Source organism: Penicillium roqueforti, assembly GCF_015533775.1.
Source record: "Penicillium roqueforti strain LCP96 04111 chromosome Unknown scaffold_10, whole genome shotgun sequence".
Classification (NCBI taxonomy): domain Eukaryota; kingdom Fungi; phylum Ascomycota; class Eurotiomycetes; order Eurotiales; family Aspergillaceae; genus Penicillium; species Penicillium roqueforti.
This window is the reverse complement of record NW_024067574.1, coordinates 385,837-404,617: the sequence shown is the minus strand read 5'-3', so window position 1 is coordinate 404,617 and position 18,781 is coordinate 385,837. Positions and strand designations below refer to the sequence as shown.

Here is an 18,781-nt window from a genome sequence, read left to right as displayed (position 1 = left end):
GCATCCATGTTCATAAACCATCTTTCGTGATCAACGTCTCATGAAAGACATCCACATGCCCAGGGTTATGCTGGTTATAGTACACCCAAATCTCCTTACGTAGCGGTAAGTGGGCAAATTTATGAATACTTTCCACCTCTTTAGAGAGATACTTTATAAATCTGGTGTTGTTAGGACTGCGTTCCGTGCTTCGCCAATCTGAACAGCCAGCAGGCCGAGCTCATCCTTCTTCTAGAATATAATCTGTTGTAGTTTCGAGCATATGCGGTGCGAAGATTGGCGGTGGTCGTATTGTATCTAAGGGTGGAACACTACCACTGAGCCCTTCCCTGGCTCAGGGCCGTACTTTCCATCTTTGCTTGGGATCTGCGGGGTGGTTCGTCCAGGAACGACGCGATGATGAAGGAATTCGTTTTCAGCTGGAAGTAATTTTGATCGTCGTGAGGATTGATATGAGAAGGATTCTTGAATATGAGATGGTGGATATGGTGGATATGGCGCAGAGGGCTCCGATGCAAAGGAGCGTGCCGAGACCGAAATGATTTGGGAAGAAGTACTCCGTATTGTTTATGATGACGTTGGCGGTTGTAATTCTGGATAATTAAGTGGCTGTCGGAGATGTCAGAAGCCGTAAGATGCCAGCGTGATTGCTTTGTGGGTGGGAGAAGGTCATAGACTGATCCATCGTCAAGGTTCGTGCTCGTGATGAGTCGGAGAGAAATCAAGGTGGGCAAGACGTTAATGGATAGATGCATAGTCAGCGCTAATATATTGCTACTTGCAGGGTATTGAAACCATATGACTATGAACACGAACGCGCCTTTGGCGATATTCTAGGTATCATTCGCTCGTCAGTGGTACTCTGAGACTGCGAAAACATCATTTTCATGTCATCACCCCGGACAAGCACAAACATGAATTCGTCACCTTGACGTGTCTTTGATAATCATGTCAGGATTTGGATGTGCTTTGGAGTTGCTCTATATTAGAGCCGAACATGAACTGTTGAATCGTCATTCAAATCAATCAATCTAAGATGCCCACAAAATTCAAGTTGAACACCGGAGCCGAGGTCCCAGCCCTTGGATTCGGCACCTGGCAGGATGCGGATGCACAGGAAGATGCCGTAGCGGAAGCAATCAAGGCAGGATACCGTCACATCGACACTGCACGCGTGTGAGCAGCTTTGCTTCCCGAATGAGACGAGTGGCGAACTCAATGTACAGAACTGACTGTATACTAGTTATGCAACTGAGAAGGCTGTCGGCAAAGGCGTCAAGAAAAGCGGTGTCCCACGCGAAGAGCTCTTCATTACAACTAAGCTATGGAACAACAAGCACCACCCAGACGACGTGGCATCGGCTATGCAGCAATCCCTGGACGATCTAGACATGGACTACGTTGATCTGTTCCTGATTCACTGGCCTGTGGCCTGGGAACGAGGGGAGGAACTCTTTCCGGTAAAGGATGGGAAGCCGATCATGGTGAATATCGACATTGCCGACGTATGCAGCATTCTCATATCTTGATCTATGAATTTAGCCGTTGACACAAAAGCAGACGTACAAAGCGATGGAACAGCTTCTGAAAACCGGCAAGGCGAGGGCGATCGGCGTCTCGAACTTTAACAAGTCCGAGATGGAGCACTTGATCAAGAACTCTTCCGTCGTTCCCGCTGTGCACCAGATGGAATGTCATCCGTGGCTCCAGCAGCATGATTTCACCGAATGGAATCGAAGTCAGGGTATACTTGTCATGCACTACTCGCCGTTTGGAAACCAGAACTCTCTCTATGCTGGGAAGCGCCCCGCCCATCTGCTCGATGAGCCTGTGTTGGCGGAGATAGGCAAGCCGTACAACAAAACCCCCTCTCAGGTTGCTCTTGGTAAGTGGAATCTGCATGGATTTAGTCTGTATGATACTAACTGCAGTTGTTCGACAGCCTGGGCAGTCACGCAGGGGCACGCGGTGCTGTCGAAGTCTAAAACACCTGTGAGGATCAGGGCCAATCTGGGAGGGGATTTCAAGCTGAGCCCAGAAGACATGAAGAAGATTGAGAAACTCAACAGGAAATTCCGTTTCAATGATAGCAGCAACGAGTTTGGCAGAGAGTGCTTTGTTGGTCTGGAGGGAAAGAACTGAGATAGATTGTGAGGGTGTTGGGAGATAAAGAGTGAATCTAAAACAAGTCATAAATACTGAGTATACACATGTCGATTATTGTTTTAAATTAGACCCATTGTAGCCTCACGATGTAGATCAGATCGAAGCTTAAATCGATGACCTGTGATTTGTGACGTCACATATACGCTGAACATTAACTAGCAACTCCTTGCTATAATTGTTTCCACTATCCCTCACCACTAAAACATATACCATCAGCGAAACTAGTTCAGCAAATAAGTTATGTTATCGGCAGCTCATGGATTCGCGCTAGTAACCCCTGCCTCGCGAGGATTGGGGTTCGCCTTCGCACAGCAGCTCCTGACACGGACAGAGCTCCCGGTGATCGCAACAGCCCGCAAGAACTGCGATGAACTTAAAGAACGACTGCTGGCAAGCAAGGGTATGCCAAAAGACGCGGAACAGAGGCTCCGTATTCTCCAAGTTGATGTAACAGGTAAGAAAAAGCAACTTAATTCTTCGAAAATAAATTCTTCTCTGCATCAGAACGCTAATCGACTTCCTAGATGAGTCTACGATATCAGCAATGGCAGACACAATCCGCCAGAAATACCCGAACACACCACTCAGGCTCGGATTGACAATCCCCGGCATTTTACATGCGGAAAAATCGCCTAGCCAAATCGATGCTGCCAATGCGCTGGAGAGCTTCAAAGTCAATTCCCTCGGCCCGTTGCTACTCCTGAAGCATCTTTCCCAATTCGTTCCATTGCGATCCGCACCGAAATTCCCGACAATAGAGGTTAGCTCTGCAATCAATTCCCAAGGGCCGCTCGGGCTGCCCTCGCATGCCATTTATGCAATGATGGCTGCCCGAGTCGGCTCAATATCCGACAATGCATCGGGCGGATGGTATTCCTACCGTGCAAGTAAGGCAGCTGTATTCCAATTGGCCAAGACTTTTGATTTGTATTTGCGCACGAAGAGTGCGGAAAGGGCAATTGCTGTGGCCTTGCACCCTGGGACTGTGCACACGGAGTTCACCAAGGATTATTGGGGAACGAGGGAAATGCTGGAGCCGGCCGATGCAGCCGACAAGCTGTTGGAGGTGCTTGTGGGGTTATCACCCGAGGCTAAAGGAGGGAGAGGGAGGTGTTGGGATTGGATGGGGAAGGAGGTTTTGCCGTGAGCTGTTTAAATTCCCAGAAAGTAAATGTTTCTTGTTTGGAGGTGGAATAATGATAATATCTGACGCCGGACGTTCGCGAAAGTCAGAAGACTTACGAAAATCCTGGCAAGCACTGTGTTCGCTCTTTTCCCTGAGACTTTTGGTCCCTATCACATACACCGAAAAATAAGAATTACTCTGACCGGACACTGATAACCAGCAACCTAGGGCAAAAAACATAGCAAAGATTATACGCCTTCCTGAAATATACTCTGTAGACTACTCCGTACTTGCAGTGTAGGTCTTTTTGTGGAGCTTGTCCACTATCAATGACTAAAAAAATCGGAACAGAAAGGATCGATATGACGATGAATGTGAGAAAAGCCTTAAAAGTTAGTTTCGACGTGTCGCGACGCGTCGGGACGCGCTGGAGTGGGGCAATGCTTAGGTAATCGACAAAGGCGCGAAATCTCGGGACGCATCCACGGGCGAATATAAACTCCTCCCAATCCCCTACTTCCTCTCTCTAGAGTTCTCCTAACCGTGCCTGCTTGGCCTTGTCCCCCAAGCAGCGGGTCATTGAGTCTCCTCATCGGCACTTTGCACCTGCATAGAGGAGTTCTCTCACCCATTCCGTTATGAACAGCCCTGTGCTGATTGGGATAGGACGTTCGTCGAAGGGTACCTCCTTGATCTCGGTTGTCCTGCCCGACCGAGACTCGTTGGAATACCTGCCGGTGGACGTCTTATGATGGGATCACTGGTCTTCTGATCAGTGCTATTGGTGTCCCATTGTCGAAAGGTTCCATTCAAGACTCACTCGAAACTCTCGAACTTAGCGTGAGATATTCGGGGCGCTGTATCATTGGTTGGGACTATAGGCACCTCTTGTGGATCTGGTGGCCCCATGAGGGGGGGTTTCTTTCTTCGAGTCACATGCCTCGAACAACTCCCTAATTGGCCCTTCTTGCGACGTCCCGGCAGCACGCCTTCGGGAAGCCATGGCGCTCGCTCTGCATGCGGCGTGATTGGGGAGGGAATTCGAAGCTGTTTCTCAAGATCGATCCACCGGGCTTTACTGTGCTCAGATTTGTCTAGTACATAAAGCGTCAACTCTTACGACCCGAGTATCGTTTTGAGATTATGGTGCGGATCAGGGGTAAAACCTGCGTTCCAATCCAATGAAATCGTTGATCAGAGTCGATGCGACGGGATTTATGGGAGGCCATCGCTACAACTCCTGCAGTCTTTAACTGGCCAAACCTGCAGGCCCCTTTGGGAGGACAGCGGGATTTCCAGCGGGACTGTATGATGGAAGGCATGGGGAGGATCAGTACCTATATTGGTTCAATCCTGCTGACATCTGTTGAGGGTGTTCTTTGTGCCGAACAAACCTAAGTTGAAGCAAAAATCAACATTTCTTTCGCTTCGTTGGAGTAGCAACGCGAGACACCAGAGGAGCAGCCGCAACGGCCCCTTTATGGAACCGCTTGCGAAACATCATGTGTTTCCGATGCCCAAGCGAGCACGGCGCGAGTCAAGGTACGCCTGCAGGTCACTTTATGTGGAACTCTGAACCTGTCTGGACTTGGCTCCGAGTCCAGCGCTTCAGGAAGCGGGCAAGAAATCCTTCTAGCACGGCTGATGCATCACGGGTCGCAACCGTTTGTTGAAAGCCTGGCGGGTACGTGGCCGACCTGCTGAACTGGACCTCCCTCGAGGGGTCGCGACCTTCGGGCGAGTGTTCAGTGAAGCAGTGACGTAGCGTTTTTTTATTCTATATCCCCTGGGTTCTCCCAGGGGGATTTTCTTTTTGTTGAGACCATGGCTGCTCTGAATAGGGGATCACTTCTCATCTTCCCTTGGTGAATACCTAGGCGATTGTCCGGATCTGCAGTTTTATGGCCTCTTCAGCGTCCGTTGAGAACCATATAACTGGTTTTCGATGTACGCTGAAGGGGTCATAGCGCTGGAGCTCCAGATGTCATCAGGTCCCATCGAAACAGATCGCTCTTTGCCACATGTTCCCAATGAAAGATAACCAAACACAATTGCTCTTAGACTAGTTAGAATTCAATCAAAACGTTTCACATATCCTCGCTTCTTCTTGGTAGCCTTCCATGTTTAGTTTTAGTTGGAACAATCTTTGTTGTAGTTGAATACGTAAGACAACGAACAGGCGGCAACGAAAAGGACCACCAAGAAAATTGAGAGAGACGAAGCCAATATGCGTGACGTTTCTGAAGTAAATTTCTCATACTTCTAATCAATCACAGGTCTCATGAAGAAACATATCAATTCTCATTGTTCTTGTTGTTAAAAAAAAATGGCATATCTATAGTGAATGCAATGCAAGCCGGCCACAAGCCGGTAAAGTCAACAGCCGGTGTATCTATATCTAATCAAAAATACAAGCCTTCATAGAGTTAGGCTGAATATACTCGGACGCATTGCGGAAGCTAGTGAAACCCCAGCGAATCTGTCCAGCCATGGCAATCTCAACATCCAAGTCCTTAGCAAACTGCCAAGTGAGACCGGTATCCCGCTGGAAGGCACGACCAACAAAAATGACGTCAATGTCATCCTCGTTCAAAATCTTCTCTGCCAATTTTCCGTTGTTGATCATACCAACAGCAGAAACAAGCATCTTATCCCCAACAGCCTTCTTGACAGCTATAGCGTGAGGGACCTGGAAAGCAGGACCAGAGGCAACCTTCTGAGCAGAGTGAATACCACCAGTACTGATATCGATCAGATCGACAGCGCCCTGCGCAGCAAGTGCACGAGCAAACTCAACCGTGTCCTCAAGCTTCCAGCCCTTCTCATCCGGCATGCTGTTCTCAAGCCAGTCGGTAGCCGAGATACGCAGGAAGACGGGCACGTCCTCACCGACAGTGTCACGGGTCAACTGTGCGATCTCCAAGGAGAGACGAATGCGGTTCTCGAAGCTGCCACCGTAGTTATCGGTGCGGTGGTTGGAGGAGGCGCTGAGGAACGAGGAGAGGAGGTAACCATGAGCGTTGTGGATCTCGATGAAATCACAACCAGCAGCAAGAGCACGCTTGACAGCAGCAACCCAGGCAGTCTTGACCTCGGCGATATCGTCCTGGGTCATGGCAATGGGGATGGGATCGCCCTCATTGAAGGGGATGGCGCTGGGAGCCTTGAGGTTATCGGTCCAACCGCCGACAGAGTTGTTCGCGATAACGCCGCCAAGCCAAGGGGCCACAGTCGAGGCCTTACGGCCGGCGTGTGCGAGCTGGACACCGATTTTCTGGCCTTGGCTGTGTGCAAACTCAACGACCTGCTTGAACGGCGCGATCTGCGAGTCCTTCCAGAGGCCTAGGCAGCCGGGGGTGATGCGGCCTTCGGGGACAACACTGGTGGCTTCGATGACCAGGTTTCCTGGTCCGCGCTGGGCAATGCCGCCGTAGTGGGCCATGTGCCAGGGGGTCATGTGGCCATCCTCGGCACTGTATTGGCACATGGGCGCCAACTGGAGGGTTATTGTTAGCTGTGCGATTATGGAAGGAATTGGGGGAATTGCATACACCAAGGCGATTGTGGAAAGTCACTCCTCTGATGGTGATAGGCTCGAACAGCTTGGGAATGGGCTTTCCGCTCGTTTGAGGGTTGCGAGCTGTGCCTGCCGGGGGACTCTGGGCAGGGGTGAAGTATGAGATGCCCTCGGCGGGCTTAACGGAGACATCAGGCCAGGTCATTTTGATGATGCTAGGTATGAATTATTGAATATATTTATTATATGTGTGAACAATTCCATTCTGCAGGGGGGGGGTGGCTTGATTTATGTACTGATCTACAGTGGGGAAGTTGAGGATTGATTTATCATCGGAAACTTTTGATGTGCCTTATCATCTGATTCTGGAGGCAAACAAGTTGCGAAATATCCAAGAAATTTAACGCTCCACCCTAGAAACAATCCCACTTTGACACATAGATCCATTCATCAGGATATTCAGCGACATGGCCCTGTAAAATGATATCAAAAGTCGCCGAATGGCATCCACCCGGTTGAATTGGGTGCCGATAACCCGACCTCGGGATCCATCGGCCCATACAAATGATTAGGTAATGTCTCCGACAGGGCCCAATGGAACTCCGTGGATCAAACTCTGAAGTTTAAGCTTATTTCCTCTCACGCTAGGTGGAAATATGGAGTGTTGCCATACACGCAGCAGTCGATATTTTTCGAATATTCATATTCACCTGGCGGTAGGATATATGAAGAGAGTTCGCGCCACTCTGGATCGAGGGCTGGCCATCGCAGGGCAAAGTACTAGAACCCGCAGCACCCCAGTCAATGATCCCTGGGATTTTCCCGCCCTGAATCACGATTTTGGATTGATTTAGGTTGCCATGGGTAAGTATTTTGGCTTGAAGCTCCTGTGCAAGCGACTCTTTCAGCGCTCGGGGCAGATTTTCCCTCTCGGATGTGTTGGACCGAAACGGTGGCGGGCTGTTCCGCAGCAAGGGGTAGCGAGGATGTAAACTTTACCCCAGCAGCCGAGTTTGTAAGACTCAATATACAATAAGCTCCATGTACTAATCTCTTAATTGCCATTAACGGATATTATGCAAGAGGAATCTTCTAGATCAGCTGTAAACCTAATGTCAAACAGTCGTTATGATATTAAGTAGTTATTCAGAACGTCAATGAAAATCATATCATGTCTTATCAAGCGTATCATAATGGAGTTTTGGTGATCCCCAGCAAGCGCGCTGATCAATGCCTATCCAATTTCCTCTATAGCTTCGCTGTAGGTCCCAGTAAATGTTTCATCTCAGAGTTTGGGTACTCCACGTTGTCGGACGAGTCAGGCCGCTGCCGATCCCATGCCCACTTTTCTATCAATTCGGGCGCCAATTCTCCCTCAAGCATCTGTGTGATATACTTGCCAAGTACGGGGAAAAACTTGTATCCATGGAATGAACCACAAGTGGCGACGTATAGTCCTTTAGAGGCAGAGTGAGGCGAAATGATAAAGTCCGAGGAAGTGGTGAAAGCGTCCCTTTCGAGCGTTAGAAAATCAATCAATGTGTTGTCAGGGGCACTAACCAGCAAATCCGGTGCTTTGTCATCTGCCATGTTGCACTTTCGGGCCCATACCACAGATTCCTGGCCTCTACGATATCCTGCTTGAGAGGTCCTGGAACCTTCCACTGGTTGTAGTCATTCGTGGGTGGAGGAGAAGAGAGGTAATGCCCAGGGACTACCTCTCGAGTGTTTGTGAAAATCTTAGATCCCCACCACTTGAGCTCTCGGTCTTTGGTAGGGGGAATGCTGCCAATGAAGGGTTTTCCTGGGAATGATTAGTGGCATTCGTACGAATATATCGGAAAGCGTACCTTCATTCGGTGTGTAGCCCTGGAAGCCAACAGGCATGTCTTTGTACTTTTCGTATTGTTCCTCGTTCAGTTGTGCCATTCCGGTCGTAATACCAGCCGCAAGAATTCGCTCTCCAGCTCGTAGTCCAGCGTTGCCGCTCTTCACAGCACTCCACTCTAGCAAAGTCGGCGTGAAAGCCCCAGCAGCGACGATAACATGCGTGGCCGACAATGTCTCTCCAGATTGTGTCTTCACACCAGTGCAGGAGCCATGCCCATCGAATTCAAGGCTAGTAACGGATGCGGTGACGTACGAGACGCCCAATTCTAAGCACCTCTTTGTCACTGCTCGAAGAGCATCGCCGGCAGCAGCCCAGCCACTAGCTCTGTTCACCAGAACCTCTTTAACACCGGTGTAATCAGCATTGTCAAAGATTCCTCCATAAAGCTTTCTAGCTTCAGAAACAGGGAGAGCAATGATATCGTCATTGCGACCGAGTTCCTTATGGTTTGTGATGACAGTTTGCGCGTAGTCGCTGCGGCACGCCCAGTAAACGCCAGTTTGATGGAAGTATGGCTGCCAAAGAGGGTCATTTTTGAAGATTTCTTGAGCCTCAAGAGCAAGTCTACAGTAGACCTTGTCGTCGTAATCGGCGCGAATAACCTTGTTCCAATCCCATGAGGCAGCCACACGCGACTCGGCATCATATGCGTCTCGATCAACCAAAGTCACCGACGCATTGGGATACTTCTGGATGAGGTGATAGGCGGTTGATACCCCAAAGACACCTGCGCCAATAATAAGGTATGAGGGGTTGTTTGAGGTCATTTCGAAAATGACCAACGATTCTTGGTCAGGAATGGCAAATGATGGACAAATGTGATATTATGTGCTATTCAAATGGTAAATTATTCCTTTTCATCTTTCTGTGCGAATCCCAGGGCTTTCTTTATCTATCTATGAATCGCGACTCGCATTGATTCCGTTCCGTCTGTATCGGGCGGGGTTCCGATCGAGCCGATCACATGTCTAATCTATGGATTTTGATACTACTTTTGATCTGAATTGGAAAGGAAGTATGATACCCCGATAATGCCAAATGATTGTTAGAATATTCATGAATTTAATTATGATAAGGCCTAACAGGAGAGGCCTCCCAAAATGCATGCCGGTTCACCATCCGTATCTTGGTGGTCTGCCACCATTCTATATATTATGTATGTGGGTGAACAGACCAAAAGAACGCTCTTCTTTTTGTAAAATACAGAACTCTATTGGACTACGACGACAGAAGGTTTCAAGGTCTCGGGAAATCTTTGGATTCTCTCTATAGATCCATGAAGCAGCCCCGCGGCCTTCTTATACATCTTCTTCTTCAATAACGCCTGTCCCCTTCTTTCGATCGGCGAGAACCAGGTCACAAATGCAGGAACATCAAGAACGAAAGATATGAGGTGTATGGACCCACCTTCCAATTTAGGAAGGACATGCCCTCCAGGTTCCTATAAATTTAGGACCAACACCTGTTCTTCGAAATTCCGCCCCCCAGTGGCTGAGTGGCTTCATACGTATTAAGCATGCAGGTAACCCCAGCTGTCGGCGTTCAGCCCACGATTATAAATATTCTACATATGCGTTCCTAAGCCGTTGGGTTGGGCGTGGCGGTACTGGCATGGGAGTATCACCCCTTTCATCCTTTTTTTTGTTTTTCACCCATTAACTCCTGCTTTTATCTTTCTTCCTGTGGCAGGACATATGTACATTCTAATACTAATAAGTGTGTGTGTGATCTGCAGGCAGAAACATTATATTCAGGCATCAACCCGTGAGGGCCCACCTTCCCTTTTCGGAAGCATATGTTCCGATATATTTCACAGCAATACCTTCCTCCTAACCGGGGGTCCCCGCAGTGGCTGAGTGGGCTCACACGGATTCAACATGCAGGTAACCCCGGCTGCCGGCGTTCGATCTGCTCAGTCCGCGAAATATAAACATACACATTCCAACCTATATGCGCTGGCGTGGTCTAGGCATAGGGTACTGGCATGGGAGTTATCAGCCCTTTCGTTGTTTCGTTGTTACGGTGTTTCTTTTTTTATAGTTTCATATACATCTCTCTCGATACTAATAAGTTCCTGCTTTTTCCTTTTTCTTATTTGGTAGTAGAGTAAACACTTGTATCTACCGATGTTGATGTTGAATTAATGCTCAGTCTACAACTATATGTTCACCGAAGGTTGCCTGCTTAAGCATGTGCTAATTTATGATACCCTCAGGCAACATATATTCTTAATAAATCACAAGAGGCACATGCAATGGCTCGAACTGCGCTGGGCCATTTGGAGCTGCCCGCATTGATAAGACGGATGGTCGATCGGTTGAGCCTTGGTCATATTAAATTTGCAAATACCTGTGAGAACCAGTTCTCTGAAGAGTCTCGTGAAGAATCAATGATTACATTCGGGGATAAGACCTTGATCGCAAATATGTTCGTTAGATGAATGCTCTCTTCGGCCAAGTCAAGTGCGACTGGGATACCGAGGTGATGAGACCTTCAGTTCGCAACATTTTGCTTGTGTCGAGTCGTCACCTCGGGTTCCAGCTCTCCGCGGGGGATATTTGATCGCACCGTATCGGAATGTTGAACGATACGGTGTGGCAACCAAGGAGGATGCCATCATCACAAAGAGATACCGCCAGGCTACCGGCTACGTGCTACCCGGGTCATCTGCCCTTGATCAGCCGTACTTTTATCACTTGTGACAGTTTGGGATTCTATATTCGTCTTTTTCTATTGACAAGACCGACCGAATCAGATCACTGTTGGTACCTCAGACAGTATATTCATAGCGAGTCCCCGGCCATCTCAGAATTTTATAGAATAGGGATCCAATCGGATGCTGAGGAAATGGCCCACTTGCAGTTTACGGCCAATTAAGGCTAGCGCCATCAAAATCCATACCATGGGGTGCACTGATTGGTTCTCGGCAGCGATAGTCTCCAGGTGGATACGGAGTAGTATAAATAGACACAGTATGTTCCAGAAGCAAATGGGGAGCCCTGAATGCATTCAAACCCCTTAATTTCGGCGGAGAAGGCTTTCCTTCAAAAGCCTAGGGTCAATTTGTGAAAATTCCAAGACAAATTGTTTCGTGGTATTCTTGATATCCCCAGTCAAAAAGCGCAAAAAGAAAATCATCTGTATAATATGCAACAGAATCACAACGGCACAAACCGACGGCTTCAAGTTCGCTTCAATGTTTCCTAACAACGTCTATGAAATCGAGGAGCTTTCCCCTGATGATCGCGCTCTGTATGCGCAGAAGTATCGGAAATATCTCCGCCGTATAGCGCAAGCAGCAATATGGACCACCTACATCTACTTTACAGTGCGGCTATTTTTCACCGTGATGAGCCCAGAGCAAACATGGCAAAGATGGTTAATGCTCGGAGTTGAGGGTCTATTTGCTCGTACGTTACCTTCCAAGAAAGAACGATGAGCATCCGCTGATCTTCTTAGATATTTCCCTAAACCACCAACGCTTATCGCTAGCCGCAACGACAAAGCCACCACATCAGACACTCCGCAAGAGACTACGCAGCAACGAAAACCTGCCCAGAGTCGATGTGCTAGTAACATGCTGCGGAGAGCCAGTCGAAATCATCCTGGACACGGTCCGAGCAGCATGTGGTTTAGACTACCCAGCTTCCCGGTTTCGAGTCCGCCTTCTGGATGATGGAGCGTCAACTGACTTGCACGACGCAATTGCAAAACTCGCCACAAAATGGACTCACCTATCCTATCACACCCGCGGCAAGCAATCCGGGCAATCCTTCGCCAAAGCAGGAAATCTTAACTACGCCCTATTCTCCCTGCAAACCGAAGACCCGCCAGAGTTCTGCACAGTCGTCGATGCAGACTCCATCCTGATGCCGGAGTTTCTGCGCGCGACACTGCCCCATCTACTTGAAGACCCAAAGGCAGCATTACTGACCACGCGACAGTATTTCTATAATCTGCCCTGTGGCGATCCCCTCTCCCAGTCGCGGGCTTACTTCTACACGTGTGAGAATACAGAACTCGATCTTCTCGGTCATGCGCTAGACGCAGGTTCAGGTGCAGTCTTCCGTCGCGACGCGATTCTCGACGCAGGTGGATATCCGACCTATTCTTTCTCGGAAGATTGGCAGCTATCGTTGATTTTACGAGGGCTGGGAAAGCGCACGATGCAGGTACAAGAGGTTTTGCAATTCGGCCTCGTTCCTACTTCTCTCGCGGGACATCTCAAACAGCGGAATCGGTGGCACATCGGACACTCTCAGCAGATTTCTGTGTTGCTCCCTTCTGTCAACAAGGCGATTCCAGAGCATCTGCGTTGGGATATTGCTCTTGGGGGACTGTCTATCATGGCAGGTCTTGTGACCTACTCGATCGGATTTGTTGCTCTGCCTTTCCTTCTGGTCTCCGATGGTGGGTTTATTCCTGCTGGGTCGGCGTTGGAGGTGAAGATTCAGCTTGTTTTAGCCATCGTGCATGTTGCGTCCACATGGGCATATGACTGGGCTCGGAGTGCACACGCGGGTGTTCCATTTGCGCCTTTTGCACACGCAGAGAACAGTTGGCTTTCTACTGGTAAGTCTGAGTTAAAACTTTCCACATATCTAATGGAACCTGAAACTTGATCCTAACATGTTGTGTTAATAGCCCATCTGTACGCCATTGCTCGATTCCACCTATTCGGAAGCAAGCCAAAGGGATCTTTTGTCACCGGAAGCACCGCCAATTCGAGCGAAAATGCTACATCCATTTCGTCGTTCCAAAAGGCATACAGAGATACTCTTCAAAGCGGTGCTTTGTTGAACATTTGTCTTTTTATTGCGACTGTTGGAGCTATGCTCTTTGCGATCTGGGTGGCTGTGACCGGAGATGGAACAGAAATTCCTAAACTGCTCACTACATTTGCATGGCCACCATTGCTGCACTTGTGCTTCTTGACAATTGTCCACAATTGGGTACCCATTGCTCATCTTTTCAACTCTCCGGCCTATCACCCCAGAGACTCTAGATTGCTCACCACGGAGAAGGAAATATCATACCCACGAGCGGAAATCGAGGAGGAACTTAGTTCTGAAACACCTCTCCTCGGACTCTGCTGCTCTTTTATAGTGCCAGTTGTTCTTTTAGGAGCCCTTGCTGGTGTTCTCATATCATAGGCCTTGGCCGCTTGGTTTTCGATTGTACATTATATTCGTGAAGTTAGGAATGCGGAGAAAGAAATCAAGACATTATCAAACAAGACGTCGCGAGCTATGGTATCCTTCTCGCGACAACACAATTTTAAGCGTCACACCTAGTAAGAGACGGTATTTGCGTAGTTCCACACCTTTCAATTAACTTCTTTCTCAAGGCCAGGAAACATGTGTCTCGCTGCTTCAAGTATATCACGTCCCACTTCCAGAGACGCTGATCCGCCACAAACTTAGGATCAAGACTTGCCGTTGTTGAGATATGGCGTGCCAGCGCCAATCTCTTGGGTCTGTTACATTCAAAATACTGTTTCTCATTCCGCATTTCCTCAGGTGTGGCCGTGTATTGGGATATCATTTTCAACGAGGTGATAAACTCATCCCGTTCCTTCATGTCATTCAGCTTTGCAAAAAGCTCCTGTCCAGGGGCAAGGGATTGGAAAAGCTCCGAGAGGTGATTAAAATCTTGAATAGAATCCATATTAACCAAGCGAGCAAATTCCCAAAGATCCTTGCTTTTCTCGAAAAGAAGAGCTGTTTGGGCATCGAAACCTTTCCCTTCAACAAAACCTTGTGTGAAAGAGTCTACAAACTCGAGGGGTGTTGGATTCCGGGAATGAGGTAGTCCAGGACAAACGAGTAACATTGGCTTTGGAACAGATGAAGTGCAAGCCCAATCAATTAGACAAGTCACATTCATATCGTCATCGACGAACAAATTGCTGGTACTTAGGTCGGGATGAAACAATGGGAAGCCAGAGCTCAGAATTTGATCGTCTCTTTCTGCTAGCAAGGGAACAAGTTCCAAAATAGCAAGCGCAGCCGAGGTATAGCCGAGCCTATTTTTTGCGCTCTCGATTTTTGCCCCCACGGTAACGTAGTCATTCCACCTATCAGTAGCAATATGATATTCACTGAACGTATCGTATTCCTGTTGTGTAGGTACCGGTGCATGGAACATATGGTGCTACATAGGAAGTTCTCTGACATGAGTAAGCAAAGCGAAGGTCTGCGCTCTGTAGAATGATGCTGCGTCGTCAAACGGCCTGAGTGGGATATGGTCTTCATCAAACCCATCGCGGCCATGCCACATAAGGGCTGGAGAAAGACACTTTCCTAGAGTATAATCGTCTTCTACCCGCAAAAGTGATCCGATTCGATCAAATCGTATGTTCGAAAGGGATGCGTGGATTTTGCCCAATTTTCTTATGACCTTTCGCTTCTGCTGTAGCGTCAAACGTGGTCAAGCGCCTTCATCCAAATCAACATTGTTATCCCAGCCGGAAGAAGCAAGCGGTTTCGCATGTGCTTTGCTCATCAAGATATAGGGAACGCCAATATCATTCTGATGCGTCGGACTGTTCAATTGTAAGCCGAATACACAATTCACTCAGCAAATCTCAAGTAGGCAGGTCTTACCAGAACGAAAACACTTCTGGGACGGGAATATCACTTTTGTCGCGTAAATAACTTAGCGTTGCCGCCTCGCTTGCAAGGAATGTGCTTGTACTCTCCTCCTGAAGCATACAATAGTCTTTGCGAGGAGAACGGAATATCCATTCAATACCATCTTCAAAATATATAGATATAGCCCAATTCAAACTGCCAATTTTCGGATGTTGAGATTCATCGCAAAAGCAAGGTTTCCCACGTATACTTTTTGCAAGGGATAAAAGGGAAAGTAAATCGAACTCAGAATGGCAAAATATGTTTGCACGTGGCTGTTTCTTTGGCATTTTGCAAGATGATCAAAAATATGTAACAAAGGCAAATAGAACTATCGGAAAAAGAGGCTTTACAAAACCCTAGAGATATGTAGAGGGGAGTAAAACCATCGAGGAGCAAAACATTTACGGAGCGACAGGTCACGTGGTAATCAACCTAGTCATTATCGAGTACGCACCTGAAGATCAGGCTTCAAAGAAGAAGATGATCGTCATCACTCAATAAAACGTCTTTTACCATTTGGACGGATCCGCCATCTCTATGGGATGTCGGACCTCCGCTGGAAGGGATCGGGGCTGACTGCACAGGGTACTGATACCGAGCACTCAGCTGGGAACCACCGTTAGAGCCGGTATGAGGAGGACACTAGTTAGCACTAGAGAAGCTGTTAGCCCAATCACTTCTCTGCAGTTTAAGTATCAATCGCAGCGAGATGACAGAGATCGGGCACTTCACTTACTGGGTAAGGTTATTCGCTATCAAGAGGGTAAGGTGCCCAAGCGAGCGATTTTGAGTAGGCCGCCCATTAGGTGGGGGCTTACTACGAAGATTTAATGCCGGGCGTGATTACTGGATTGAAACGGAGGAATCGGGAACGGACTGCGGGACACGCAGGCCGAGGGAGAAAAGAAGACATGTTGACATGCTGTGAGGACACCGGGGGGGGGAGATCCTTCGGCGACGCAGGAAGATCTCGATATCGTCATTGAAGGTTTTGTACTCATGCCGCTAAGTATTCGGACAAGGCTGGTTTCGACGCTGCTCATGATTATCTCTTAAATATGTTCTTGTCCTAGAACACGAATCTTTCCAAGGTCTCTTTAGCTGAACTCCAGGAACATATATCTTGGCTTACATACGCAGCTCACTTACCGAATACGTAGCTGGTTTAGATTAAATTCATATGTAAATGTGGTGAAACTAGAATCATCGTCCCCAAATATCCGCGCACCTACGTATTCGAGGTCAAAATCGAGAGGGATCGAACTCCCTAGAGGCGACGATCTTCCCCCAATATGGAGGATCGTCATCGCCAGGCTCCCTCACAGGGCGTCCGTTCCATCGGAGCTGTTTCAAGATCCCCCACGAGAAGGTAAAGGTCCTAGCACCTATTTCTCAATAAACGATCGACTGGGTTCAAACACCGAGGTATCAATTTTGAATTCGCCCGTGAATCCGAAGGTCGCCGAGGCATCCCTGCTATTCATGTGGCCCCGTTAACAATGAATGATTGAACAAGACCCCGTCGGCGGGCTTGCGAGCAAAATACGAACTGATTTCCCCCAGTCGGCATTACACTTCACCCTCTACCCACAATTCACGCCATGTCTCCTACTCCTGACCTTATGTCCGGGCACCTCGGCCACCTCACTCCTGACCAGGAAGCAAGGGTAATTGAATTTTGGATCATCATTCTGACCTCTATTGCAACTGTTCTGTCGGCTGTATATGACATACCGATTCCGAAGGACTCCTCCAGCAAGCTGTTTGCTGCTCTGGATAAGATCAATGAGCCAACGGTGGAAGCTATTATTAGCGCATTGAAGGACGAAGATACCAATGAAGAGACCTCATATGAAATCGCACTAGCGGGATCGAATAGCGAAACAAATGGAGAACTCACAACTGGAAATTACTCCGACAATAAAGGGCAGAAATCACTGGACAAGGTGGACTCGCTCATGAATGAAAATGCCAAAGACACCATCATTTCGGAAATGGCCAACCGAAAGGTCACTCCGGCGCACTTTTCTTTCCTTTTCTCGCAACTCCGACAGCTGGGCGTGCAAGATGCAGAGATCAAGTCTATGGAGCATATCCTCTCTAAGATGACGCCTCGAGAAATGTGTTTCGCGATATTGAAAATGATCAAGCAAGAAAACCCGGATAGTTTGTTGCTCCGGTTCTTGCGCGCCAGGAAATGGGATGTCGGAAAGGCATTTTCGATGATGGCGTCGAACATTCTATGGAGAAAGGAGATGGAGGTTGATGAAGAAATTCTGCCCCGGGGAGAGGAATATGCTCTGGAGCAATCCCGTAGTGCCAAAACTACGTCAAAGGAGAAGAAGGAAGGTGCCGACTTTATCAACCAACTCAAGATGGGAAAAAGCTTCCTTCATGGCTTGGACAGGGACGGTCGACCTGTTATCTATGCTAGAGTGAAGATTCACAAGCCAGGTGCTCAGAGTGAGGAAGCTCTTGAGCGATATATTGTTCATGTTATTGAGGCGACGCGACTTATCTTGGCTCCTCCGGTTGAAACGGGCGTATGTTCGACCAAAAGTGAGATATTGACTCAGCTGACACATTCACAGACAATTGTCTTCGATTTGACAGGATTCGGGTTATCTAACATGGTATGATACCGTACTGAGGCTAGATGAGATGACTGCCTTGTGTTAATATTCGCAATAGGAATACCCACCAGTCAAGTTCATTCTCAGATGCTTCGAAGCAAACTACCCCGAGTCTCTGGGGCAACTGATCATCCATAATGCACCCTGGATTTTCTCCGGTAAGTCGAATGATTCCATTAAGAGATCCTCCTTTCTCATTACAATGAATACTCACAATAGCTATCACCTTAGGCATCTGGAAACTGATTCACGGCTGGATGGACCCCGTCGTCGCATCAAAAGTGCATTTCACGCGGTCAATTGCCGACCTGGACAAGTTTATTCCGCGCAGCAAGATCCCCAAAGAGTTCTCCGGTGACGAAAAATGGACCTATAAATACGACGAGCCCGTGAAAGACGAGAATGCAGTCATGAAAGACACCGCAACGCGCGACTCACTAATGTACGACCGTATGATGATTGGAATCCGGATGATCTCTGCGACAGCAGCATGGGTCTCTGCCAGCTCACAGTCTGACGGGAAGGACAAGGTGTCGAAAGCGGAGGAGCTCAAGTCGCGACGGAATGCTGTTATTGATGAGTTCTGCGTGAACTATTGGAAATTGGACCCTTATATTCGGGCGCGGTCGTTCATTGATCGATCTGGGATGCTTTTGCCTGGTGGTGAACTTAAGCGGGATGCTATTGTCAACGGGCAGACAAAGTAGAGGTATTTCTGATAGTTGCCATAGTACTATTGTTAGGATCAAGGCAGGAACGGGCATATTTAGGCATCCATACGTGACATGGATCCACCTTCCATTTTCGGAAGGA

General features: G+C 48.2%; 7 protein-coding genes across 7 annotated transcripts; 4 read left to right on the top strand and 3 right to left on the bottom strand.

Annotated features, from left to right (window-relative positions):
* Positions 1-1,036: 1,036 nt before the first annotated feature.
* Positions 1,037-2,142, top strand: LCP9604111_4788 (aldo/keto reductase; the record flags this gene model as incomplete). Its single annotated transcript, XM_039072525.1, has 4 exons — positions 1,037-1,176; positions 1,244-1,505; positions 1,561-1,885; positions 1,943-2,142. 4 exons carry the CDS (start codon positions 1,037-1,039, stop codon positions 2,140-2,142), a joined length of 927 nt encoding a protein of 308 aa, XP_038929278.1.
* A 264-nt stretch (positions 2,143-2,406) lies between these two features.
* Positions 2,407-3,313, top strand: LCP9604111_4787 (uncharacterized protein; the record flags this gene model as incomplete). Its single annotated transcript, XM_039072524.1, has 2 exons — positions 2,407-2,620; positions 2,691-3,313. 2 exons carry the CDS (start codon positions 2,407-2,409, stop codon positions 3,311-3,313), a joined length of 837 nt encoding a protein of 278 aa, XP_038929277.1.
* A 2,377-nt stretch (positions 3,314-5,690) lies between these two features.
* LCP9604111_4786 (NADH:flavin oxidoreductase/NADH oxidase) lies at positions 5,691-7,014 on the bottom strand (the record flags this gene model as incomplete). Its single annotated transcript, XM_039072523.1, has 2 exons — positions 5,691-6,788; positions 6,844-7,014. The coding sequence occupies 2 exons, from the start codon at positions 7,012-7,014 to the stop codon at positions 5,691-5,693; spliced, it is 1,269 nt and encodes a 422-aa protein (XP_038929276.1).
* Positions 7,015-8,057: 1,043 nt separating this feature from the next.
* On the bottom strand, positions 8,058-9,467 carry LCP9604111_4785 (NAD(P)/FAD-dependent oxidoreductase; the record flags this gene model as incomplete). Its single annotated transcript, XM_039072522.1, has 3 exons — positions 8,058-8,322; positions 8,370-8,613; positions 8,660-9,467. 3 exons carry the CDS (start codon positions 9,465-9,467, stop codon positions 8,058-8,060), a joined length of 1,317 nt encoding a protein of 438 aa, XP_038929275.1.
* Positions 9,468-11,896: 2,429 nt separating this feature from the next.
* LCP9604111_4784 (glycosyltransferase family 2 protein) lies at positions 11,897-13,853 on the top strand (the record flags this gene model as incomplete). Its single annotated transcript, XM_039072521.1, has 3 exons — positions 11,897-12,110; positions 12,160-13,272; positions 13,345-13,853. The coding sequence occupies 3 exons, from the start codon at positions 11,897-11,899 to the stop codon at positions 13,851-13,853; spliced, it is 1,836 nt and encodes a 611-aa protein (XP_038929274.1).
* Positions 13,854-15,129: 1,276 nt separating this feature from the next.
* LCP9604111_4783 (uncharacterized protein) lies at positions 15,130-15,412 on the bottom strand (the record flags this gene model as incomplete). The annotated part of the gene is made up of 2 exons (XM_039072520.1): positions 15,130-15,244; positions 15,306-15,412. The coding sequence occupies 2 exons, from the start codon at positions 15,410-15,412 to the stop codon at positions 15,130-15,132; spliced, it is 222 nt and encodes a 73-aa protein (XP_038929273.1).
* Positions 15,413-16,936: 1,524 nt separating this feature from the next.
* LCP9604111_4782 (CRAL-TRIO domain-containing protein) lies at positions 16,937-18,675 on the top strand (the record flags this gene model as incomplete). The annotated part of the gene is made up of 4 exons (XM_039072519.1): positions 16,937-17,878; positions 17,927-17,968; positions 18,027-18,126; positions 18,200-18,675. The coding sequence occupies 4 exons, from the start codon at positions 16,937-16,939 to the stop codon at positions 18,673-18,675; spliced, it is 1,560 nt and encodes a 519-aa protein (XP_038929272.1).
* Positions 18,676-18,781: the final 106 nt, after the last annotated feature.